General features: G+C 43.9%; 1 protein-coding gene across 5 annotated transcripts in view; it reads left to right on the top strand.

Moving 5' to 3' along the window:
• dclk2a (doublecortin-like kinase 2a) overlaps positions 1-27,266 on the top strand; it is a 454,170-nt gene that overhangs the window by 354,018 nt on the left and 72,886 nt on the right. For all 5 annotated transcript variants that reach the window (XM_048528857.2, XM_048528836.2, XM_048528842.2 and 2 more), the window contains 2 exons: positions 4,604-4,676; positions 24,507-24,615. In XM_048528857.2, the coding sequence (XP_048384814.1) occupies positions 4,604-4,676; positions 24,507-24,615 (182 nt within the window). The remainder of the gene's footprint in view (positions 1-4,603; positions 4,677-24,506; positions 24,616-27,266) is intronic.

Genomic DNA, 27,266 nt, shown 5'->3' on the forward strand with positions numbered 1-27,266 from the left:
TATTCCATGTACGTCCATATGCTTATCCAATGACGACTTAAATGTACCTAAAGTTGGCGAATCTACTTGTTGGTTCAAGCCCCAGCTGCTTTTGAGATGTATCATATAATCTCTGAACAGGTTGTAAAGAAAATGCAGCAGATATTCTTACATGATTGTCAGGACTGATGATTATTTGTATGTTTGTGTGCAAGTGTTAGCTAAAGGAACAGCTGTGGATTAGTTCCAAAGCTAGTGCTGAATTGGGAAGTGCTTTTTTAAAAAAATTATTTGGTCTACATTGGTTCAAACATGAAATTTGAAGCAGATGTAACAGTATACAGCAATGAATGTTTAAGAAAATTAATGGTGTGCAGACAGAACAAATACTGATTGACATTCCTCCTCCACCTTAAATGCTCACTCCCTCCTGTACAAAGGCTAATATATGTGACGTCAACAAGATGCACTGCAGTAAAACATTAAACCTCCTACAAGTGCACCTCACAAACCCACGATTCCACAAAAGAAAGGGCAGCAGATGCTTGAGAATGGCAGCATCTTCAAGCTTCCCCCCAAGTCACACACCATCCGAACTTGGCAATACATTGCTGTTCCCTCACTGTCACAGCATCAGAATCTTCCCTAACAGTGCTATAGGCCTAACCTCATTCAAAAAGACAGCTCACAATGCACCACCATCTTAAGTTAGGGATGGGCAACAAATACTGACCTAGTCAACAATGCTCACAACCCACGAGAAAACAAAGAAATGAATTTTGATTTATGGGGAAGGGTTGGGATTTACAGGAACTACAGTGCCTGCTGTCCTATCTAAAACATTGGGGAGGTCCATGCTCATCAACCAGATAGTTGTCCCAAGGCAAGTTAACAATGGGAGCAACATTAATTGCTTTAAGGCAAGAATTCCAATCCTTTCTTGAACTGAAATCTACCTTTGAAGTTTCTGGATAAGTTGATGCCCTACAGCACTGTAGTCCCAGTAATACCAATGAGAGTGGTAGTCACTGCTAGCACTGTAGGCCATCCCATCATTGCTAAGAAGCCAAATATGTCTGGGGTTAGGCTCTTAGGTGCCAAGGGGAAGGCAGGGAAGTGTACTCAAGAGGCTAGGGGTGGGGAGGTGTTGAGGTGGTGAAGGGTGTAGCTAATAATGGAGATGAGCTTGCAGGTATGGAGGGGATATAACAGTGCACCTCAAATGGGCTCACAAAGGGAGATGCACTCTTCTTGACACAATTTCATACAGATAACATCTCCAGGCTTCCTGCATAGCTTTGGTCTCCTTCCTGACTCAGATAGTTAGCCATTTATATAAAATCTCACGCAAATGTACTCAAATTACGAGATGTTTACTAGTTTGGCATCCAGGATTTGAACTAGAACCTCAGCTTTTCACTATAGTTGATGAATTGGAGAGAACCGTATCTAAATTTGCTCACAACACAAAAGTTATGTAGAATTGAAAATAGTAAATAGAAACAGAGATGGACAAAGGTACGCTGATGAGTGGGCAGAAAACTGGCAGATGAAATTCAATGTAGAAACAGTATGAGGTCATCTACTTTGCACCTAAGAAAGACAGATCACAGCATTTTCTAAATTGTAAAAAGCTAGGACTGTGGCATAAAGTCTTATGGGTCCAAATATAGAAATCATTAAGAGCTAGAAGGCAGTTACAAAAAGTAATATAAAAAATGTTGGCCTTTATGTCAAGAGGACCCTTCTGATGAAGGGTCTAGGCCTGAAACGTCAGCTTATGTGCTCCTGAGATGCTGCTCGACCTGCTGTGTTCATCCAGCTCCACACTTTGTTATCTCGGATTCTCCAGCATCTGCAGTTCCCATCAGCTCTGACATCATGAGAGGTTGTTTAGAATTGGCTTATAACCCTGCAATATGGGAGATTATAAAGTAATTTATATTGAACATTATATTGCAATTTAATTGACATATTTAATGTGACTAAAGGATTTGATAAGGTGGATAACCCTGTCATGGCAGCATCCACAACAATGGGACATAATCTTAAAATTAGAGTGAGCTATTGAAGGGTGATGTTTAAAAGAATAAATAATGGTGTAAATCTAGATTTCTGAACCCCAAAAGCAGTTTGGGCCAGGTCACTTAAAAATTTCCAATCTGAGATTACTGGATTATTGTTTGGACTAGAATAACACAGGCTGCAGAACCAAGGCAGGCAGATGGAGTTCAGGTACTGAACAATCATAGACTAATGTTGGCAGAACAAAGTCAACAGGCTGAATGTCTGTTCAGATTCCTATGTTCTTGTGTTTCTTTATGCACAATATTCATGTAACCATTCAAACGATAGCTAGTGACAGATAAGAACTTAGCTGAAATAGCAGCAAAACTGGATTTTCTCAAATAAGTCAAGAAATTTGAAGTTATAAAAGGCACGTGAAAACTCAAGGGGGTGTAATGCAAAAGAAAACAACTGAAGAGTGAACGTAGAAGGGTGCAAACCTCTGCCAGACTTGGCTAGCTGAACATTATTGCAATTATGCAACTCTTCTTTGCGGATCTGTACCAACAATGTTGTCAAAGACATTTTCATAAGGTGTGTCTATGCTCGCTGAATAGACTCAAGGCCCCAATCCATTTCCAACACCCTGTTCTGAAAGCTCCACTGATGTTGTGACAGCTGTGATAAATCTTGCTAAAGTAGTAGAATCCACAAAATTTTAAAGCAAGTTAAAATAGCTGTGAACAAAAACAGTAGTTTCTGGAAAAGCTCAGCGGGTCTGGTAGCATCTGTGAAGAAAAAAATCAGAGTTAACGTTTCAGGTCTGGTGACCCTTCTGTTGCCACTTGACTGTTCTCCTGGTATTTAGCATATATACCAATCCAATTCCCTCTTGAACGCCTCAATTGCATGTGCCAACACCTGGCTCTCAGGCAGTTCCATTCCAGATCCTATCCACTTGCTACATGAATATTTGATTTCTGAAGAAGGGTCTCAACCCGAAACGTGAAACTTTCCTGCTCCTCTGCTGCTTGACCAGATGTGTTCATCCACCTTCACACCGTGTTATCTCACTTGCTACATGGAATTTTTTTTTCTTCATTTCAGGTCAATGATCTTTCATCAGAATTCATGCATAGACATTGACTTGAAAAATTGCACTTCCGCTGTCCACACATGCCTCCTAACCTGCTGAGTATTTCCTGCAGTTCTGGTTTCATTTTGAGTTGTAAAACTCCGTGGGGAGCTTTTGACTTTGGCAAAGGTGCCATATCTGCAGTGACAGAGCAGCTACTTATTTTGTGTCTGTCCAATTTTCACTTCCATTGATGTCAATGGATATAAATGCCAGGAGAAGTAGAAAGGAAGGCTGACCTAACCGCACCCATTATAAATAGCTTGCACTATTGTCCAAGGTCAAAATTCCCCCATGGTTCAAATCACAGCATCAATTAAATCAGAGACTGTAGAAATTTAGTTTAAAAAATGCAGGACAGTGGTGCTCCTGCTCCTCTTTGACCTGCTGGCGTTGAATTCAAATTCAGGATTTCAGGCAATAAATCATTCTAATGAAAAAGGTGATGTGGGAATCTTGTTGAATATCTATCCGCTGTGCTAACATGCTGAGGGAATTCACTTTGTCTTAAATGAGAGTTTAGCCATCCATGTGTTACAACTTTACAGATACATTAGACCCTCACTAAACCCCAGAGAACATAACTGGACAAATGCAGACTCTTGCCCAGATTATTGCTTCTAGTATTGGAAGTGCGCCTGTGTTTTTCTGATAAGTGCTCAAAAAGTATGCATTTTTAAAAATTAGGATGAAGGTGTCACTGGCTAGGCAGCATTAATTGCCCAGAGGGCAGTTAGAGTCAACCACATTGCTGTAGGTCTGGAGTCACATGTAAGCCAGACCAGGTGAGGATGGCAGTTTCCTTCCCTAAAAGACATTAGTGAACCAGACGGGTTTTTACAACAATCGGCAATGGATTCACAGTCATCATTTGACTCGTAATTCCAGATATTTATTGGATTCAAATTCCACCATCTGCTGTGGTGGGATTCAAACCCAAGGTCCCAGAATGTTATCTGGGTTACTGGATTAATAGTCCAGCGATAATACCACTCAGTCATCGCCTACCATTTGAAAATTAGCCCAATGTAACAAAAGCTAACTTAGAGGATATGTGGTCACACATTGACCAGTTATTGCACAGGTGCACCAGTCACAAAACAGCCATTAGGTTAGATTATTAAAATTCAGAACAAAACATTCATCATTTCTATCTACTTTATCTAATCCCAACAATCCACAGCAAATGTATTTAATTTTATGCAAAGTTTTTTTTATTACAGAGCTATATTTTGACAAAATGTCTCCATCTTCTTGCTATTTTTCTCACAACAAAGCTACAGCCATGCCGAAATAGCTTTGTGATGGTATTCACTTTCAAGTGAATTTAATCATGATAGTAATCCAAGAAATGCAACAAACCATTAAAGGTACTAAGTTACCTTTTCCTGCCCAAAATATATTGTCATATTACTGTGCAATCCTTAGACTTACTTCCTATAGCCAATGGCTCTCTAAAGTGAAAATTGTATTATTTTACAGATTATTCACCAGATAGGACTCTCTGCCAATGTGAATGGAGTACCTCAACAAGCCAATGGCATCAGCTTAGAAGGTAAGTGGTAATGCTTTGGAACATTCTGAATGTTACTTGCTTCTAAAGGTACAGTGGAGATATAGGGCTTTAGAAAGAGAAGCCTTAGAGTTTTAAACCTTAGTCCCTGACCAAATTCTGTGTGGCTGCCTTTGACCTATATCTCTAAATGCAATTTGTCAACGTAGTTTTATCAGTCACAGACCTAGTATCAATTGCCATTTATGGAACACTTTTCCAATTACAGATTCAATGTCCAAAATCTGTAGAAGTAATGGTTTTGAATGAGCATTTTCTAGGCCTATGATTGTGCCAGATCTCAGAGTTTCCCAGCTTTTGAACTACCCTCCAGATCAGAAGAGACAGAAAGTACTGCAGAAAGCCAGCAGGTCCGGTAGCATCTCGAGAGAGAGAAACAAAGTTGAACAATTTCGAGTCTGATACGACTGTTCTTCAGAACACCTGGTGAAGATTTACTAAGGGGGTGGCCATGGGCACCCGCATGGGCCCCAGCTATGCCTGCCTCTTTGTAGGTTACGTGGAACAGTCCATCTTCCGCACCTACACAGGCCCCAAACCCCACCTCTTCCTCCGGTACATTGATGACTGTATCGGCGCCGCCTCTTGCTCCCCAGAGGAGCTCGAACAGTTCATCCACTTCACCAACACCTTCCACCCCAACCTTCAGTTCACCTGGGCCATCTCCAGCACATCCCTCACCTTCCTGGACCTCTCAGTCTCCATCTCAGGCAACCAGCTTGTAACTGATGTCCATTTCAAGCCCACCGACTCCCACAGCTACCTAGAATACACCTCCTCCCACCCACCCTCCTGCAAAAACTCCATCCCCTATTCCCAATTCCTCCGCCTCCGCCGCATCTGCTCCCACGATAAGACATTCCACTCCCGCACATCCCAGATGTCCAAGTTCTTTAAGGACCGCAACTTCCCCCCCACGGTGATTGAGAACGCCCTTGACCGCGTCTCCCGCATTTCCCGCGACACATCCCTCACACCCCGCCCCCGCCACAACCGCCCCAAGAGGATCCCCCTCGTTCTCACACACCACCCTACCAACCTCCGGATACAACGCATTATCCTCCGACACTTCCGCCATTTACAATCCGACCCCACCACCCAAGACATTTTTCCATCCCCACCCCTGTCTGCTTTCCGGAGAGACCACTCTCTCCGTGACTCCCTTGTTCGCTCCACACTGCCCTCCAACCCCACCACACCCGGCACCTTCCCCTGCAACCGCAGGAAATGCTACACTTGTCCCCACACCTCCTCCCTCACCCCCATCCCAGGCCCCAAGACGACATTCCACATTAAGCAGAGGTTCACCTGCACATCTGCCAATGTGGTATACTGCATCCACTGTACCCGGTGCGGCTTTCTCTACATTGGGGAAACCAAGCGGAGGCTTGGGGACCGCTTTGCAGAACACCTCCGCTCAGTTCGCAACAAACAACTGCACCTCCCAGTCGCAAACCATTTCCACTCCCCCTCACATTCTCTTGATGACATGTCCATCATGGGCCTCCTGCGGTGCCACAATGATGCCACCCGAAGGTTGCAGGAACAGCAACTCATATTCCGCCTGGGAACCCTGCAGCCATATGGTATCAATGTGGACTTCACCAGTTTCAAAATCTCCCCTTCCCCTACTGCATCCCTAAACCAGCCCAGTTCATCCCCTCCCCCCACTGCACCACACAACCAGCCCAGCTCTTCCCCCCCACCCACTGCATCCCAAAACCAGTCCAACCTGTCTCTGCCTCCCTAACCGGTTCTTCCTCTCACCCATCCCTTCCTCCCACCCCCAGCCGCACCCCCAGCTACCTACTAACCTCATCCCACCTCCTTGACCTGTCCGTCTTCCCTGGACTGACCTATCCCCTCCCTACCTCCCCACCTACACCCTCTCCACCTATCTTCTTTGCTCTCCATCTTCGGTCCGCCTCCCCCTCTCTCCCTATTTATTCCAGTTCCCTCCCCCCATCCCCCTCTCTGATGAAGGATCTAGGCCCGAAACGTCAGCTTTTGTGCTCCTGAGATGCTGCTTGGCCTGCTGTGTTCATCCAGCCTCACATTTTATTATCTTGGAATCTCCAGCATCTGCAGTTCCCATTATCTCTGAAGATTTACTGTTATTGTGTTAGTACAAAAAAAGCTATTCCATGATGATGCAGAATTTGGTTACACATGCAGTTAGTAATAACATTATGTAATATTTGTCCCTCTGAATAACCCAAAACACATAAACAAACATTGGTACATGCACACTGAATAAATGAAAAATGTGGATTTCTCCATGCAGAATCTCACTTCAGTAGGGATAAAACATTTTTGGCCAAGAAATCGTCATTCTTGAAAGGAAACATGTATAAGATCTGGCATGTGTTTTGGTTGTTTGTTGATATTCTGGCATGTGTAGATATTTGTCACTTGTTACAACACAGAGACAGACAACCAAACCAAATCAGCCTTTCTACCTCTATGTTCATAGCACAGTAAAATTAAAATTTCTAAAGACCGTCAAAATTTCCCCCAATATTTCCAGACTAGGCATTTGAATAATGAGAGATTGTAGGAACTGCAGATGCTGGACAATCTGAGATAACAAGGTGTAGAGCTGGATGAACACAGCAGGCCAAGCAGCATCAGAGGAGCAGAAACGCTGACGTTTCAGGCCTGGACCCTTCTTCAGAAATGGGGGAGGGGAACTGGGTTCTGAAATAAATAGGGAGAGAAGGGGAGGCGGGTAGAAGATATAATAGAGGAGAAGATAGGTGGAGAGGCAGGGATGGAGCCCGTAAAGGTGAGTGTAGGTGGGGAGGTAGGGAGGAGATAGGTCAGTTCAGGGAGGACGTACAGGTTAAGGGGACGGGATGAGGTTAGTAGATAGGAAGTGGGGGTGGGACTTGAGGTGGGAGGAAGGACAGGTTAGGGAGGTGGGGACCAGCTGGGCTGGTTTTGGGATACAGTAGGAGGAGGGGAGATTTTGAAGCTTGTGAAGTCCACATTGATACCATTGGGCTGCAGGGTTCCCAAGCGGATTATGAGGTGCTGTTCCTGCAACCTTCAGGTAGCATCGTTGTGGCACTGCAGGAGGCCCGGGATGGACATGTCATCTGAGGAATGGGAGGGGTACTTGAAATGGTTCATGACTGAGAGGTGCAGTTTTTTAGTGTGAACCGAGTGTAGGTGTTCTGCAAAGCGGTCCCCAGTCCTCCGCTTGTTTTCCCCGATGTAGAGGACCCCACAAGGGGAACAGCACATACAGTATACCACATAGCAGATGTGCAGGTGAACTTCTGCTTGATGTGGAAACTCTTCTTGAGGCCTGGGATGGGGATGAGGGGGGAGGTGTTGGGGCAGGTGTAGCACTTTCTGTGGTTGCAGGGAAAAGTGCCAAGTTTGGTGGGGCAGGAGGGGAGTGTGGACCAGACAAGGGAGTCACAGAGAGAGTGGTCCCTCCGGAAGGCAGATAAGGGTGGGGTGAAGGGGGAAATGTCTTTGGTGGTGGGATCAGATTGCAGATGGCAGAAGTATCAGAGGATGATGCGTTGGATCCAGAGGTTGGTGGGGTGGTATGTGAGGACAAGGGGGATTCTGTTTTGGTTGTTATTGCGGGGAGGGGGTGTGAGGGATGAGTTGTGGGAAATGTGGGAGACACAGTCGAGGTCGTTTTTGACCACTGAGTGGGGGAAGTTGCGGTCCTTGAAAAACGAGGACATCTGAGATGTATGGGAGTGGAATGCCTCATCCTGGGAGCAGATGCGGCGGATGCAAAGGAATTGGAAATAGGGGATGGCATTTCTGCAGGAAGGTGGATGGTAGGAGGTGTATTCTAGGTAGCTGTGGGAGTCGGTGGGGCCTGAAATGGATATCGGTTTACAGGTGGTTGCCTGTGATGGAAATAGAGAGGCCCAGGAAGGAGAGAGCGGTATCAGAGATGGTCCAGATGATCTTGAGGTTGGGGTGGAAGGTGTTGGTGAAATGGATGAACTGTTCAAGCTCCTCATGGGAGCACGAGGCGGTACTGATACAATCATCAATGTAACAGCGGAAGGGGTGCGGTTTAGGGCCAGTGTAGGTACGGAAGAGGGATTGTTCCACGTCACCTACAAAGAGGGAGGCATAGCTTGGGCCCACGTGGGTACCCATGGCCACCCCCTTTGTAGGAAGTGAGAGGAATTGAAAGAGAAGTTGTTGAGGGTGAGGATGAGTTCGGCTAAGCAGATGAGGATGTCAAATGAGGGTCTTGACTCCATTTTCTCCCTCTTGGCCCAGGAACTCACTACCTACGTCCATGACACCAGCCGCGGCCTCCACCTCCAAAATTTCCAATTCTCTGGTCCCCAACACCTCACTTACACCATGGACATCCAGTCCCTATACACCTGTATTCCTCATGCAGATGGCCTAAAGGCACTCTGTTTCTTCCTGTCCCGCAAGCCTGACCAGTCCCCCTCCACTGACACCCTCATCCGCTTATCCGAACTCGTCCATTAATAATGTACTAACCTTAACAGGGTAAAATTAACCAACAAATTCTAATTATCTAATTGATCTATGTTTTAAACCCAACCCCTCTCGTTTTCAGTTCCAGTCACACAAAACACTAACACAGTTAAGAGATGAGTTTTAAAAAAAGCTAACCAGATTACTTAAGTGGTTTTCATGGCTTGTTATTCCACAGGCATAGATGATGGATTCTTTGTTGATTTTATGAAGGCATCAATCAGGGTGGATAATAAATAAAACTTGGTTCTCTATTCTCTGAGCTGCCAAGAGCTGATAAAGGAGTTTAGGCAGGGAGCTTTTGAAACTCCATGCTGTAACATCAACAGTCAGATTCCTTTTTCCTCACAGTAAATACAAACCAAAATTGAGTCCAACCTCTGACCACTCCCTGACAGATTGACCATCTCCCCATGAGGTCTCATCAGCCATTCAAGATCTGCTTGAGAGTAAAGTCTTTCCAGACTTGATAGAAAAATGCCGAAGTACTGACCTCATCAGTAGCCAACTTCTGCTATTTGTTTCAACACAATGCTCTTCCCCAGTGACAAAGTGTCTGCAGAACATTTTAATCAAGAATGAACCTGCAATTAATTTGAGGACTGGCCTGCTGAATAAACAAAAGTTTGTTTAGTCTGTTTTCCTATCAACACAAGCTGTTGCCCACAGTCCAAAATTGATTTTAAAAGTAAGTAAAAATAATGAAAAATCAGTGAAGGTTCTAACATACCAAAACATAGACAGATGTTTCTAGGATGCAACTTTCTCAGGAAATGCAACATTGAGGATTTTTCCAGACTCTCTTTTGGGAAAACAATCTGTGTTCAAACTGGACTTGTGCTCCAGATACCATACTGGATTCACAACAGGAGGGTTTTCAGGAACAAGAGAGCTGAACTGTGAGGTTCTTCTCCTTCGCCAGGTTGGCTACCAACTTCAGAAATAAAACAATCTCCAGAGCAGAAGCTGCAACCAGACAGTGGTACACCCAGGCAGGAGTCTGCAATAAGCAAGCAGTTACCAAAAGACATGAGATTTTCAAGAAATGCATTATTTAAAGCATGTTCTATTGTCCTTCATTCACTTGTTTGAATTTAAAAAATTAAACCAAGTATCTCCACAATCCTGTAACCTTCATTTGATTAATCTGTTAATATCTCTTTTTATAATTTTATGCTTCTGTCCATATAGCTTATAGTGTAGCCTATTGATGTTTCATTGGCAAACTTGGATGCATGGCTTTGTACCTCATTACTAAGTTATTATTCATTACCATAAGTAGCTGATGCCTCACCATAATCATGCAGACCACCACTGGACACATTCTATGTATCAGAGTACCTGTCCATTATCTCTACTCATTGTCTCCTGTCATTGGCATATCTGCTAACTTGTTCAATAATTTATTTTCAATTCCATACACTTCAAACTTAATAAGCAACCTCTTATAAAGGACTTTATCAAATACATTTTGGAATTTCATATAACCATGTCCATTGACATTCCTCTGTCCACTATATAGTTACATCTCGGAAAAATTCATGCAATTTGTCAGGCGTGATCTATTCTTTATAAATTCATACACTGGCTCTCACAGTCAGCGTAAAATTTCCAGAGTGTTCAATTATTCTGTATTTAGTAGATTATAATTCCTGACAGCACATGCTAGACCAACTGGTCTATACTGCCCTGATTTCCCTCCTTCCTTTATTTAAATAGTGGAGTGATATATATCATTTTTCAGTCTATTGAATAGACCCCAAATCAAAAGAACTTTGGAAGTTATATAACTTAGAGTTAGGATATTAGCAATGTTCACACCTCCTACTGTTAAAACTGTAGTGTGGAAACTGTTTGGTCCTGTTAACTTCCTTAGTGCCATTATTTTATACATTCTATTTTTACAGTGATTTGGCAATTTCCCATCACTGATTGAAAAATTGTTTAGGATGTCTAACATTACCATTGATGTAAACAAAGTAATTTTTCAACATGCACATTATTTCCTTAATTTCAATGATGTTACTTGTAAGGGGTCCACATTGCACTTGATCTCCCCCTCTTTCTCGATAGAATTCTAGAAATTTATTTTGGTAATTTTGATGTCCCTTGCATGTTTCTTATCTTACTCACTTTTTGTAGCTCTTACAATTTGTTTTCTTTATCTTTCATTGCTCTTTTAATACTTCTGTTGCTTGGAATGTGCTAATTTTTTACTTGTAATAAATTTCTTATCTCATTAGTCTAATATGCCCACTTTCGGCAATTAGAACTTTTGCCCTCATGGACAAAAACAATTTATGCATTACATGAAATACTTTATGATCATTATCCTTTCACAGATTTGCTCAGTTTCCTACGCACAGTCTGTCTGTCATCACATTGATATTCAAACTGAATATACCTGCTTCCTTATTTGGTTCCAGGATATATTGTAGAAAATTATCCTGAAGACGTGCAAAAAAGAGCTTGTCTGCTTATCCCAGTCTGTATTACATCTTAAATTGCACACTAAAACCATTTTGTCTCTGCTAGATGCTAATCCAATCTCATATGTGCAGCTAAGGCTGGAGGGACACGCCTATATACAACTCTCCAGTACAGTCTTAAATCTTTTTTCTTCTACTCCTAATGTCTCCACTGCCTGCTTAGATCTCTCATTATACCTGTTTTATTGTTGAAGTGGTTTCATTCTTAATCATTAAGGCTACCTCTTCCTCTTTTTTATTTTTACTAACAGTCTATATTTTGCTTTGGTGAGTCAGTGTAAATTTTATTGTACATTTACTCTTTTCTGTACTTAATCAGAAAACACTCATGTTGATATTCAGTGTTAAATGTGGAAAACTTGTCCTAATCTCCTTATTGAAGTTTCCATATATCAATTAGGGAAAAGGTACAGGTGATATATAACTATATCACTAAAGATATTCTTATGAACTGACCACAGGACTGAAATATTGCTTCTTTTTCCCTTAGAACAGCTCCATTTTATTTCCCAGAGATTGCGCATTTTTCAAGTAAAAGTATGAATATGTAAATATGAATAATAAACCTGAAACAAATTCTCATGGACTACTGCTTACCAACAGCCCTTAAATATGATTGCAATTTTTAAGATTTATTAATATCTTTCTTTGTAGCCATGAGGATATTTTAAATTTTAAAAGGACATTTTAAAATACCTCCTCAAGGTTTCCATTCAATTTCTTCAATTTTGAATAGAATATTCATATTTCAGTTGGGTTTCTGGAAGTTTCCAAAATGAAAATCTGAAACCAAACCTGTGTTTTTTGAAATGGAGGTCATATTTTTTCTTTCTGTTGCATCCAGTTTGTGCAGGTGAATCTTATTGATGTTCTTCATCAACAGAAAAGCATTCATCAAAATCATCCTTCACATATCTAATTTTTACAGTGCAGTTATAGCTTGTGTGGCAAATTGCCTTCGTGTGTAGAAGCATACGCATTATTACTTTTCAGTGGGTTATATTTCTCTCTGGAAGATGATTACTTGACCATTGGTATTTTTAGAGATGTCACGACTTCACTATTTGCTAACATTTTTTGCGAACTCATAACTTGTTTCTTTAGAGATCTGGTGAAATATTCCAAACATGTACAAATCCTTAAGGCCAATTTTAGGAATTTATCTTGTTTATGAAAGTGTTCAGTGTTTGACCTGGCTCTTTGATGGTTCAGGAGTGCTGTGCCTTTTTCTTTGAAGGAGCAAATGCAGTTAAATTATTACATCAAAAACTCCTGCAGATCTATTGCCCATGGGTTGATTTTATAGCATCCTGCTTCCATTATGGTACCCTCGCACACTATGACTTTGAGAACTCAAGTACGCTGAAATTTATAATGTGCAGTCATGATGGGGAAAGCTGCTTGCTGGAAACACTTTTAATGTGTTAGCTTTGCTTGTCTTCAGCATTGGGTACTAGAAGGACAAAGCACTTTCCAGTCAAATTTTTCTTGAAGTATCTTAACGGGATTTCCTTCATTAAGATCTTCTGATACCTCGGAATGAGTTTCAACTGCCATGAAGCTAAGATCTTGTGGCATCAAATTACCTGACTGTGATAAACCCGTGCATAATTTTAAGTCCTTCCGTTGAAGGAAGTGGAGGCTGAAACAAGAGCACACAATGTAGAATTGCCACATACCAAGTATTGTTCAAGGTTTGGTAAATGTTTTCTTCTCATTGGTTGGTGAAGAGTGGAACTGATTTTTTTGGAAGAGACAATTGATTGCTGCATTCGTAGTAATCTTGCAAAACTCTCTTGATTTTGAAGTTGTACTGTTAGGCTGGAAATTTGCTAACATCATGCCATTACTTAAGAAGGGTAGGAGTACAAAACCGGGTGACTACAGACTTCTCAGTTTGATGGCTGATGTGGAGGTGGTATTAAAATTATTTAAGGACAAAACCAGAATAGCTATATGCTGATCAGACAAAGCTAGTGCAGCTTTTTTCAAAGGGACAAGTCTTGAAAGCCAAATCTGATTGAATATTTTGAGAAGATTATTTATAAGGGAGACAAAGCATTTTCTGTGGAAGTTGGCTGCATAGGTATTCAACCAGGCTCCATGCAAGAGGTCATTGATAAAAAATATTTGAGAGTGCATGGAATTGGAGATAATCTTTTGAGTTAAACTGGAAATTTCATATGTGGAGATTTCAAACATAAATCAGAGTATGTTGTTGATGGTGAGATGTCAGTAACTGTAGATGAACAAATAGATTTGAGGGACCAAGCGCACAAGTCTATTCAATTTGGTAGACAGGACTAATCACAACCAAAAGCCTAATCTAATGTGTATCTTTATCTCATATCATCCACAATACAATAATAAAATAATGTTTCAATTGTATAGAGCTATAGCGCCTTGGGAATGTACAGTCATCTGAAGTAGTTTTGGCACCAAATACCTCAGGAAAGACATATTGGCTATCAATGAAGTGGAACACTGATTCCTTAGAGTGATGCTTGCATTTATAGGTTTGAAGTTTGAAAGCACAAACATGGCACAAGTATTGAAAATCGAAGGATGATCCGATCTTTTTTGTTTTAAACGTACGACAATTCAATATGGGAGGTGCAATAAAGTACTTCATGTATTGGGGAAACAAGAACAAGAGGCCATACTCTAAGATTGCAGCCACTCTGTTCAGGAGTGAAATTAGAAAACATGTTTTAACACAAAATATCTTAGGAATCAGGAATTCTGTCTCTCAAAAAACTGTCGATGCTAAAACAATGCAAGCTTTTTAGACCGAGATTGATATATTTTTAATCAGTATAGGTGTCAGGGATATGGGGCAGAAATGGATACATGGTAGGTGAGGCATAGATTAGCCATGATCAAACTGAATGTTGGAATGGGCTCAATGACTGAATGGTCTGCTCCTGTTCTTGTTACAGTTGTTCAAAAGAAGCTTAGTCTTTTTGAGTTCTTTGAGATGGTGACCAAACAGGTGGATGAAGGTAAAGTGGTCGATGTGGTATAATGGGTTTCAGTAAAGCATTGATAAGGTTCCCCACACTAGGCTATTGCAGAAAATATGGAGTCATGGGATTGAGGGTGATTTAGCGGTTTGGATCAGAAATTGGCTAGCTGTAAGAAGACAGAGGGTGGTGGTTGATGGGAATTGTTCATCCTGCAGCTCAGTTACTAGTGGTGTACTGCAAGGATCTGTTTTGGGGCCACTGCTGTTTGTCATTAGAGTGATGAAGGTTAAGAAGCGACTTAATAGAGACATACAAGATGATCAGAGGATTAGATAGGGTGGACAGTGAGAGCCGTTTTCCTCAGATTGTGATGGCTAGCATGAGGGGGCATAGTTTTAAATTGAGGGGTGATAGATATAGGACAGATGTCAGAGATAATGAAATGTGAGGCTGGATGAACACAGCAGGCCCAGCAGCATCTCAGGAGCACAAAAGCTGATGTTTCGGGCCTAGACCCTTCATCGGTGAGGGTTCTGGAATAAATAGGGAGAGAGGGGGAGGCAGACCGAAGATGGAGAGAAAAGAAGATAGGTGGAGAGGAGCGTATAGGTGGGGAGGTAGGGAGGGGATAGGTCAGTCCAGGGAAGACGGACAGGTCAAGGAGGTGGGATGAGGTTAGTAGGTAGGAGATGGAGGTGCGGCTTGGAGTGGGAGGAAGGGATAGGTGAGAGGAAGAACAGGTTAGGGAGGCAGAGACAGGTTGGACTGGTTTTGGGATGCAGTGGGTGGAGGGGAAAAGCTGGGCTGGTTGTGTGGTGCAGTGGGGGGAGGGGACGAACTGGGCTGGTTTTGGGATGCGGTGGGGGAAGGGGAGATTTTGAAGCTGGTGAAGTCCACATTGATACCATTGGGCTGCAGGGTTCCCTAGCGGAATATGAGTTGCTGTTCCTGCAACCTTTGGGTGGCATCATTGTGGCACTGCAGGAAGCCCATGATGGACATGTCATCTAAAGAATGGGAGGGTGAGTGGAAATGGTTTGCGACTGGGAGGTGCAGTTGTTTATTGCGAACCGAGCGGAGGTGTTCTGCAAAGCGGTCCCCAAGCCTCCGCTTGGTTTCCCCAATGTAGAGGAAGCCACACCGGGTACAATAGATGCAGTATACCACATTGGCAGATGTGCAGGTGAACCTCTGCTTAATATGGAAAGTCATCTTGGGGCCTGGGATAGGGGTGAGGGAGGAGGTGTGGGGGCAAGTGTAGCATTTCCTGCGGTTGCAGGGGAAGGTGCCGGGTGTGGTGGGGTTGGAGGGCAGTGTGGAGCGAACAAGGGAGTCACGGAGAGAGTGGTCTCTCCGGAAAGCAGACAGGGGTGGGGATGGAAAAATGTCTTGGGTGGTGGGGCCGGATTGTAGATGGCGGAAGTGTCGGAGGATGATGCGTTGTATCTGGAGGTTGGTGGGGTGGTGTGTGAGAACGAGGGGCATCCTCTTTGGGCGGTTGTGGCAGGGGCGGGGTGTGAGGGATGTGTTGCGGGAAATGCGGGAGACGCGGTCAAGGGCGTTCTCGACCACTGTGGGGGGAAAGTTGCGGTCCTTGAAGAACTTGGACATTTGGGATGTGCGGGAGTGGAATGCCTCATCGTGGGAGCAGATGCGGCGGAGGCGGAGGAATTGGGAATAGGGGATGGAATTTTTGCAGGAGGGTGGGTGAGAGGAGGTGTATTCTAGGTAGCTGTGGGAGTCGGTGGGCTTGAAATGGACATCAGTTACAAGCTGGTTGCCTGAGATGGAGACTGAGAGATCCAGGAAGGTGAGGGATGTGCTGGAGATGGCCCAGGTGAACTGAAGGTTGGGTTGGAAGGTGTTGGTGAAGTGGATGAACTGTTCGAGCTCCTCTGGGGAGCAAGAGGCGGCGCCGATACAGTCATCAATGTAACTGAGGAAGAGGTGGGGTTTGGGGCCTGTGTAGGTGCGGAAGAGGGACTGTTCCACGTAACCTACAAAGAGGCAGGCATAGCTGGGGCCCATGTGGGTGCCCATGGCCACCCCCTTTGTCTGTAGGAAGTGGGAGGAATCGAAAGAGAAGTTGTTGAGGGTGAGGACAAGTTCGGCTAGGCGGATGAGGGTGTCGGTGGAGGGGGACTGGTCGGGCCTGCGGGACAGGAAGAAGCAGAGGGCCTTGAGGCCATCTGCATGCGGAATGCAGGTGTACAGGGACTGGACGTCCATGGTGAAAATGAGGTGTTGGGGGCCCGGGAATTGGAAGCCCTGGAGGAGGTGGAGGGCGTGGGTGGTGTCATGGACGTAGGTAGGGAGTTCCTGGACCAAAGGGGAGAAAATTGAGTCCAGATAGGTGGAGATGAGTTCGTTGGGGCAGGAGCAGTCTGAGACTATGGGTCGACCAGGGCAGGCAGGTTTGTGGATTTTGGGAAGGAGATAGAAACGGGCCGTGCGGGGTTGGGGAACAATGAGGTTGGAGGCTGTAGGTGGGAAGTCCCCTGAGGTGATGAGGTCATGAATGGTGTTGGAGATGATGGCCTTAGTAAGGGGCTCACCTTTGTCCCCCTACAACCACACATCAACGAATACCAGTCACGATTGGACATAGAACAGTTTTTCCGCCGCCTTCGCCTCCATGCCTACTTCTTCAACCGGGAACCTAACCCTCCCTCCACTGACCCCTTCACCCGCTTCCAACACAAGTTAGACGGCAGTTAGAGATGAAGAGGTCGAGGGAAGGTAGGAGGCCTGGGGGTGGTGTCCAGGAGGAGGACTTGTGTTGGAAGCGGGTGTTGGAGCACCATTCATGACCTCTTCACCTCAGGGGACCTCCCACCCACAGCCTCCAACCTCATTGTTCCCCAACCCCGCACGGCCCGTTTCTATCTCCTTCCCAAAATCCACAAACCTGCCTGCCCTGGTTGACCCATCGTCTCAGCCTGCTCCTGCCCCACCGAACTCATCTCCATCTATCTGGACTCAATTTTCTCCCCTTTGGTCCAGGAACTCCCTACCTACGTCCGTGAGACCACCCACGCCCTCCACCTCCTCCAGGACTTCCAATTCCCGGGCCTCCAACACCTCATTTTCACCATGGACGTCCAGTCCCTATACACCTGCATTCCGCATGCAGATGGCCTCCAGGCCCTCCGCTTCTTCCTGTCCCGCAGGCCCGACCAGTCCCCCTCCACCAACACTCTCATCTGCCTAGCCGAACTCGTCCTCACCCTCAACAACTTCTCTTTCGATTCCTCCCACTTCCTACAGACTAAGGGGGTGGCCATGGGCACCCGCATGGGCCCCAGCTATGCCTGCCTCTTTGTAGGTTACGTGGAACAGTCCCTCTTCCGCACCTACACAGGCCCCAAACCCCACCTCTTCCTCAGTTACATTGATGACTGTATCGGCGCCGCCTCTTGCTCCCCAGAGGAGCTCGAACAGTTCATCCACTTCACCAACACCTTCCAACCCAACCTTCAGTTCACCTGGGCCATCTCCAGCACATCCCTCACCTTCCTGGATCTCTCAGTCTCCATCTCAGGCAACCAGCTTGTAACTGATGTCCATTTCAAGCCCACCGACTCCCACAGCTACCTAGAATACAACTCCTCCCACCCACCCTCCTGCAAAAATTCCATCCCCTATTCCCAATTCCTCCGCCTCTGCCGCATCTGCTCCCACGATGAGGCATTCCACTCCCGCACATCCCAGATGTCCAAGATCTTCAAGGACCGCAACTTTCTCCCCACAGTGGTCGAGAACGCCCTTGACCGCGTCTCCCGCATTTCCCGCAACACATCCCTCACACCCCGCCCCTGCCACAACCGCCCCAAGAGGATCCCCCTCGTTCTCACACACCACCCCACCAACCTCCAGATACAACGCACCATCCTCCGACACTTCCGCCATCTACAATCCGACCCCACCACCGAAGACATTTTTCCATCCCCACTCCTGCCTGCTTTCCGGAGAGACCACTCTCTCCGTGACTCCCTTGTTCGCTCCACACTGCCCTCCAACCCCACCACACCTGGCACCTTCCCCTGCAACCGCAGGAAATGCTACACTTGCCCCCACACCTCCTCCCTCACCCCTATCCCAGGCCCCAAGATGATTTTCCACATTAAGCAGAGGTTCACCTGCACATCTGCCAATGTGGTATACTGCATCCACTGTAGCCGGTGTGGCTTCCTCTACATTGGGGAAACCAAGCGGAGGCTTGGGGACCACTTTGCAGATCACCTCTGCTCGGTTCGCAATAAACAACTGCACCTGCCAGTCGCAAACCATTTCCACTCACCCTCCCATTCTTTAGATGACATGTCCATCATGGGCTTCCTGCAGTGCCACAATGATGCCACCCAAAGGTTGCAGGAACAGCAACTCATATTCCGCTAGGGAACCCTGCAGCCCAATGGTGTCAATGTGGACTTCACCAGCTTCAAAATCTCCCCTTCCCCCACCGCATCCCAAAACCAGCCCAGTTCGTCCCCTCCCCCCACTGCACCACACAACCAGCCCAGCTCTTCCCCTCCACCCACTGCATCCCAAAACCAGTCCAACCTGTCTCTGCCTCCCTAACCTGTTCTTCCTCTCACCCATCCCTTCCTCCCACTCCAAGCCGCACCTCCATCTCCTGCCTACTAACCTCATCCCACCTCCTTGACCTGTCCGTCTTCCTTGGACTGACCTATCCCCTCCCTACCTCCCCACCTATACTCTCCTCTCCACCTATCTTCTTTTCTCTCCATCTTCGGTCTGCCTTCCCGTCTCTCCCTATTTATTCCAGAAACCTCACCCCATCCCCAGCTCTGATGAAGGGTCTAGGCCCGAAACGTCAGCTTTTGTGCTCCGGAGAATCTGCTGGGCCTGCTGTGTTCATCCAGCCTCACATTTCATTATCTTGGATTCTCCAGCATCTGCAGTTCCCATTATCACGGACAGATGTCAGAGGTAGGTTCTTTACTCGGAGAGTAGTAAAGTTGTGGAATGCCCTGCCTGCAACTGTAGTAGACTCGCCAACTTCAAGGGCATTTAAGTGGTCATATACATATGGATGATAATGGAATAGTGTAGATTAGCTGGGCTTCAGATTGGTTTCACAGGTCGGTGCAACATCGAGGGCCGAAGGGCCTGTACTGCACTGTAATGTTCTATGTTCTGTGACTCTGGACCATAATGTTAAATGAGCACTTACCTGTGCTCAAGACTTGTTCCAAATTACACATTTTGATTTTAAATGATGTACTGATATATTTGAACTGCCTTCGAACATAGATGCTATGACAATATTTTCTGATTGTGTACATTCCTTCATCCAAATCATTGATGAAAAGTGTGGTGAGAAATTAGATTGATATTTTAACCTTCAGAAATGAATAACGATTGCTTTATGCTAGCAGTCAACTGAATTCTTCTCACAATAACATTTTTATTTTTTAGTTATTTACTGTCTTAGGTAGTCATACTGTCTCCTTTATAAGTATTTCCATAGCACACAGCACATTATCTGAGGAGATAATGATGATGTTCAGTTGGATTTCCTTGTCCTGAATTGATCTGTGTAAAATTGAGAATGGAATATAAGTATATCCTAAGCAATCATGGCTAGTTCATACATAGTCTACAACTTATTACACTGTCACATATTTCTTCCCAAAACCACATGCTATTCTTCTGATGTTAGAGTACACTAATTTCCTTCTCTTAAGTCCGAGATTTAAAAAAAACTTTACAATCCTCAATCTTGCTCCTCAATTGATACTGAGTTCAAAACTGTTCACAACTTGTCATATTTTGGAGAAGTGCGCATGAATTACCAAGTACAACTTCCTCCATGATATGATTTGAATAAAGGTACAGAAATTTTTTCTCCTTTTCTGAACAATTTTTTCTAAGAGCTTCCTTTTCACTTTCCAATACAGTTGGCATGCTGCATTTCTCTCTGGTCATTCTCTGGCCCCTCTATTTGATTGGATTCTGCCAGGGTAACCTCTGCGCCACTCTATCAGGGTGATCTTTGTATCCACTTTGCCAGATTGACCTCTGTGCCTGCACTCTCACCCACAACACCAAGGAGACCTCTGTGTCCACTCTCCCAGACTCACCGACTCTGATGAGGAGCAGAGGTGAGGGGATGATAACAAAAGTCAGCATCATAAGTAATATGTGCAGCAACATTACAAGATGTATAAGACTATGGAAATAAGTTTAATTGTATATAATGAGAAACAAAAATGAATGATGCGCCTATCTGCCAACACTCCTTTGACAGCATTTTTCAAACTCACGACCTCGCCTACCTGGTAAGTCAGAAACCAACAGATGCCAGAGAGCACTACCACCTGCAACTAACTTTCAAGCCACACACTGTCGTGACTTTGAACTGCATCACTGTTACCTCAAGGCCTCCGAATGAAAATTCTGGTATTCCCTTGCTTTCAGCCTTTGTGTGTTTGGCTGCTAAGCCACCATAGCCCAAGGCATGGTTCTCTCCAACATCCAGGCTGCTGTACAACCAAGGAAACTAGACATCCCATCAAAAAGTTTATTCTTATAGGGATAAGATCAGAAACGGATAAAAGTATATTGTGAATAAAATATTTTTAACGTTCTTAAAGCCATATGATGTAGATTTAGCCCATCAAGCCCACTCCACCACTTAGTGAGATCTTGGATCATCTGATAATCCTCACCATCATTTTCCCTATAACCCTTGATTCCATTACTGACTAAAAATCTGTCTGTCTCATCCTTGAAGATACTTAATGACCCAACTGCTACAGTCCTCTGTGATAATGAATTCCACAGATGTAAAATCTTTTGAGAAAAGAAATTCCTCCTCATCTCTATCTGAAATGGGTAGCCCCTTATTCTGAAAATATGCCCAATACTCCAGTCTCTCCCATAAGGAGAGACAGCCTTTTTGCACCCACCCTGTCGGGTCCACTGAGAATCTTATGTTTTAATTGAAGGCATTTCTCCTTCGTCTGAACTCCAATCCATACACACCCAACCAACTCAAACTCTCCTTCTAACATAGTCCCACCATAACTGGTATCAACCTAGTGAACATTCTCCAATGCTAGTTTAGCCTTCCTTAGTTAAGGGTACCAAAATTGTTCACAGTATTCCCATTGTGTTTTGATTCGTGTTACAGATCAGACTAATACCCCTTCAGATATAACAAAGAGATAGCCTAGACCTTAACTTTTCTTATTTAAGTGTCAGGTGCTGTATTCCAGATGTAATTCAATTGTTTACATGACTCTGATTTAATCAAATGTACTTTATTCTTACTCTACAGTTAAAGTTCAAACAAAAGATCAAATAATTGGTCTAACTTTAACTCTATTGGAAAACTTATCAGAATAATAGATTATTTAACTATTAAACAGCAACAGTTCCAATATAATGATTTTGGCAAAGGCAAATTCAATAAAATAGATTGTCAGGCATGTAATTCTAGCAGCAGAGAGAACTCTAGCTTTTAGCTGAAACAGAGAGAGGAATAACAGCTCCTACATCCAGCTTCAAAACCTCAGCACTGCTGAAAGCTAAATTAAAATCCTGGCTCTGTGGGAGCCTGACCCCACCTACTCCTGCTGCTTCTATTGTTCCAACTTTTAAAAAACAACCTAAGACTTAACACGCTGTTCACTTTGTTAACTTGGACTGTTTGGTACCTCATAGAACACTGCAGCGCAGTACAGGCCCTTCGGCCCTCGATGTTGCGCCGACCTGTGAAACCAAACTGAAGCCCATCTAACCTACACTATTCCAGTATTATCCGTATGTTTATTAATGACCATTTAAATGCCCTTAAAGCTGACGAGTCTACTACTGTTGCAGGCAGGGCATTCCACGCTCTTACTACTCTCTGAGTAAAGGACCTACCTCTGTCTCGACTTCTCTGCATGAAGAAAAACAGGACAAAATACAACTCACAGACTCATTTTATCTTCACATTAGTGCCACGTATAGTTTTAGAAAGACTTCACTGTTTTTATACTCTATTCCCTTTGAAATAAAGGCCAGCATTCCATTTGCTATCTCTATTATCCATTGAATTTGGTTGCTCGCTGTTTGTGATTTATGCCCAAGCACTCCTGACTCCTCTGTGCAATAACAGCTCCTGCATTTTTCCAATTAAAGTGTCTAGCCTCACATTTTCCTACATTATATTCCATGTGCCAATTATTTGCCCACTTTCTTAACTAGTCTTTGTCCCTGTGCAGACTCTTTGAGTCATCCTCAAATGTGTCTCTCGTTTCATCACTTCTACCATCCGAGTCAATTATATATATTATAAGCAATTGTAATCCCTGCACTGATCCTCTGGCATTCAACTACTTACACCTTGCCATCCTGAAAATACTTTAATGAAAACCTTTATAATTCAAAACATGGCAAAGAACCAAAATCTTGTAGTTCGCTCCTCCATTCCCACTCTCTGCTGAAACCCTTCCCTGCCAGAAGTAATGACCTCACAAGTCCAAGTCTACAAGCCTTTTCAGACCTGTTAGAAGCATGCCTCTATGCTTGGCCTCCCTCCAGATGCCTGAATCTCAGCACTAACCTATTCTGCCTTCCCTTCAGTCTTCAGACTCCAATCCCTACTCGCTCCCCTGTCTCACGAATAGAACTATCTAATTCCCATGTTCAGGACTACAGCCTTTCCCCGAATCTCCCAGGCTTGGGACCATCCCTTTCCGTGCACCCTATCCCTTCTGGGTCTTGCCTCTCCTCCACCCCAGATTTGAAACACTTCCTCTCCTCTCCCCAGGTTTGGGACCCTCCCCTCTTCTTCAGACTTGAACCACTTCCTTCCTTTCCCCAGGCTCAGGAAATACGCTTCCTATCAATCCCCCACCCCTGCCACAAAGGCTCAGGTCTCTCCTCCTCCTCCACAAACCTGAGACTTGGTTGCACTGGAACAGCTGTGTCACACCAACCCAGCATCCCAAGCCCACTTACCCGTTGCTGCCTCCATTACACACATTTGCTACGGCCAGTGAGTGAACCAGCCCAGAACAATCTCAAAGCATAACTCAACTTTGATCTGACACTGGGACCATGAAGGGATGGGAACAGAAACAGGTGGTGAGCTGAGGGAGTTGAGAGGAGGAGGAGAGAGATGACGAGAGGGAAGTGGTTGAGAGAGAGAAAATTGGCAGAGTGGAGGAAAGGGAATAGGAATGTGGGAGAGGAAGAGGGTAAGAGAGGGGTGGAGTAGGGGAGGAATGTAGTGAATAGAAGGGAGGTGGGCTATAATAATGTACATTAAGAATGCCGGTTAACATGGTAATGATCTCTACAGTGATTCATCTATGTTAAACAATCACGTATTACATGGGACTGCAGCTGGGACTTAGTAGCAATGCCTAAAATTTTGTGTTCTCTAGCTTAGAATTTTTTGCCACAATCATGTCCAGACTAAGGATGCCTTGCTTAGTTCCTTGGTGCTTTTGACTAAGCTTCATTATTTGTTAGTTAATTTCCAACGATTACAGTTGAACTCTGCTGTCTGCTTTAAAGGCAAAACTGTTGCAATGAATTTGGTTCAAGGACAGTGTGATTTCCTTTCAGGGTTATTGATTTCAATAGATCCCTGCTAGATCTTGGCCATTGACTGACTGAACATTTTGGAATGCTGATCATTGCAGATGAGTGCAAGCAAATGCTGTTGAACAAAGAATTATGTAAAAATGTTCTATCAAGCAAAAACAAGCTATTTCTGTAGAAAGGCTCACAAAGAAAATCAATGGACCACTGATAATGGACGTTTTTCCTCTTGGTTAATGTGGAAACAGAGGTACAGTTAGACCTGAAAATTATGACCTAGGTTTTCTTTGATCGTTCCACAGGTGTGAATGGAAATAGATCCTTGCCAGCTTCAACTATTCTTGATAAATATAAAGTTGGAAAGGTGATTGGAGATGGGAATTTTGCTGTCGTTAAAGAATGTGTGGAACGGTAAGCCAACATAATGATACCCCTGGAAGTTTCACTTATGTTTAAGGGAACGCCTCAAATGTGATTCATTTAATAGACCGTTTTGCATTTTACGTATGACTGAAGTTTTCTTTCTGTAAAGTTACTGTGAAGTGTCTTACCTAAAACTTGCCGAATGCTAAATGTATAAAGTGCTCTTGGGGTCTGATGTGGCTTAGTAGTAGCATACTCATCCCTAAGTGAGAACATCTCGAATGGGTGATATTCTAGCAAAGGTGTTGCAGACATGTGCTCTAGAACTTGCCCTAAACCAAGCTGTTCCAATACAGCTACAAGACTGGCATCTATCTACAATATGGAAAATTGCTCAAATATGTTCTCTTCACCAAAGAACAGGACATATCCAACTGGGCCAATGAGCAATCAATCAATCTATTCCAAATCGTCAGTAAAGCAGTAGAAATGGACATTGACTTCTGCCAGGCTGAACTTGCAACAGAATAACATTTCACTGATGCTAAGTTTCGGTTCCACTAGGGTCACTTAGCTTCTGACTTTGTTATAGCCTTGATCAAAACAAGAACAAAAGAGCTGAACTACAGAGGTGAGGTGAGATTGATTGCCCTTGAGATCAAAAGCAGCATTCAACTGAGTGTGGCATCAAGAAGCCGTAGCAAAACTGCAGTCAGTGGGAATCAAGAGAAAACTGTCTGCTAGATTGAATCATACTTAGCACAAAGAAAGATGGCTGTGGTTGCTGGAGATCAGTCATCTCAACACCAGGAAATCTCTGCAGGTGTTCCTCAGGGTAGTGTCCTTGGAGCCCCCATCTTCAATTGCTTCATCAATGACTTTCCCTCCATCATAAGGTCAGAAGTGCGACTGTCTGATGACTGAACAGTGTTCAACACCATTTGCAACCCCTGAGATACTGATTTGTACCACAGAAGTGCCAGGGCAATCACCCTTGACAACAATCATCATTCTTTGCCATATAAACACATTGTCATAATTGAATGCCTTATTATCAACCTCCTGGGTGTTATCAATGACCAGAAACTGAACTAAACTAGCCATATAAATACTGTGGCTGTGGCTGCAAGAGCAATTAAATGATTATGAACCCTGAAATGAGTAACTCACCCTGTCTCCTAAAACCTTATCCACTACCTACAAGGCACGAGTCAGGGATGTGATGGAACACTCTGCACTTGCCTGGATGAGTGCAGCTCCAACAATGCACAAGAAGCTTTATACATCCAAGACACAGCAGCTTAATTGGCACCCCATTCATCACCTTCAACATTCACTTCTTTTACCACTGACACAATGTGGCAGTATGCATAGCATGTACAAGATGCATTGCAGTACCTCACCAAAGCTCCTAAAAACAACTGTGACCTCTACGGCCTAGAAGGACACAGGCAGCAGATACAAGGGAAAAACATCACTTGCAAGTTCCTCTCCCAAGCCAACCACCATCCTGACTTGCAATTATTTTACTTTTTATTCACTGTATTCGGGTCAAAATCATGAACTCTCTACCTAACAGTGCTGTGGATGTCCCAAAGCCCCAAGAACTACTGTGGTTCAAGAAAGCAGCTCACTACTGCCTTCTCCAGTTCAACGGGCATTTTGGTAATAAATACAGGTTTAGTCAGACATACAACTCATGTAGGAATCAAAAATGTTATGGTATTTGAAGAACCATTTCAGAGATGTATGTAAAAGTCTAGATGAACCATTCATTGGAGTACTGAGGAGTGCTGCAATGCCAGACATATTGTCTTTCAGGTGAAACACTAAATCAAGGTATGACTGCTACTGTTTTGTTTAGAGGAAGGATTATCCCGAGTGTCCTGAGTAATGTTTATCTCCCATATTTATAAAACCGGTTAGGTGGTTGTTATGTGGAATATTGCTTAGCCCAATTTGACAGCAGTGACTACATTGCCAAAGCACATAGTTGACTATAGAGCATTTGAGAACATACTGTGATGACAAAGAAAATAAATTGCCACATAATAGATAAGTTTCTGAGTTAAAAACTGATTCTAAGTATGAGGCTCCCAGCTTCTTCAGATTCTTTAAATGGCTATCTTGCCCTCATCCCCATTAAATTTGGAAAAGGGCTGAGTAGAGTCAGGTTCAAGAGTTTCTTCAAATTTTAAAATCTCACTAACTGCAGCCTAATAATTTGGATTTTTAAATTAATCAAAAATCCTCAGGTCATCTGTTGCTTTCCTTCAAGTTCAGTAAGGGTGCACAGTAAAGCCCGTGACTTAGATCAATCCTGAGATGTACTGTTATACATTTCTACTTTGAGGCAGAACCTGCAACTTACTATAGATGTGTACCCGTATTTCAGAAAAAGGGGCTATGGCTAGAATGTCAGAATTCCTAGATAAAGAATTAGCAGTGCTCAGGTATAGGTTTTGCACCTGGCAGTCTTGATGTATTAAAAGCCAGGTCAAAAGTCAGATGACACCAGGTTGTAATCCAACAGGTTTATTTGAAATCACAAGCATTCAAAGCATTTCCCTTTCATCAGGTGAAGTGGAGTGCACCCGGCATAGACTTTATAATCAGAGAGATCAAAAGATCATACAAATTGTGTGAATGGAGTCGACAGGCCGAATAATAGGTCTGTGCAGATAATCAAACATGTCAGA

This window comes from Stegostoma tigrinum, chromosome 1 (assembly GCF_030684315.1).
Source record: "Stegostoma tigrinum isolate sSteTig4 chromosome 1, sSteTig4.hap1, whole genome shotgun sequence".
Classification (NCBI taxonomy): domain Eukaryota; kingdom Metazoa; phylum Chordata; class Chondrichthyes; order Orectolobiformes; family Stegostomatidae; genus Stegostoma; species Stegostoma tigrinum.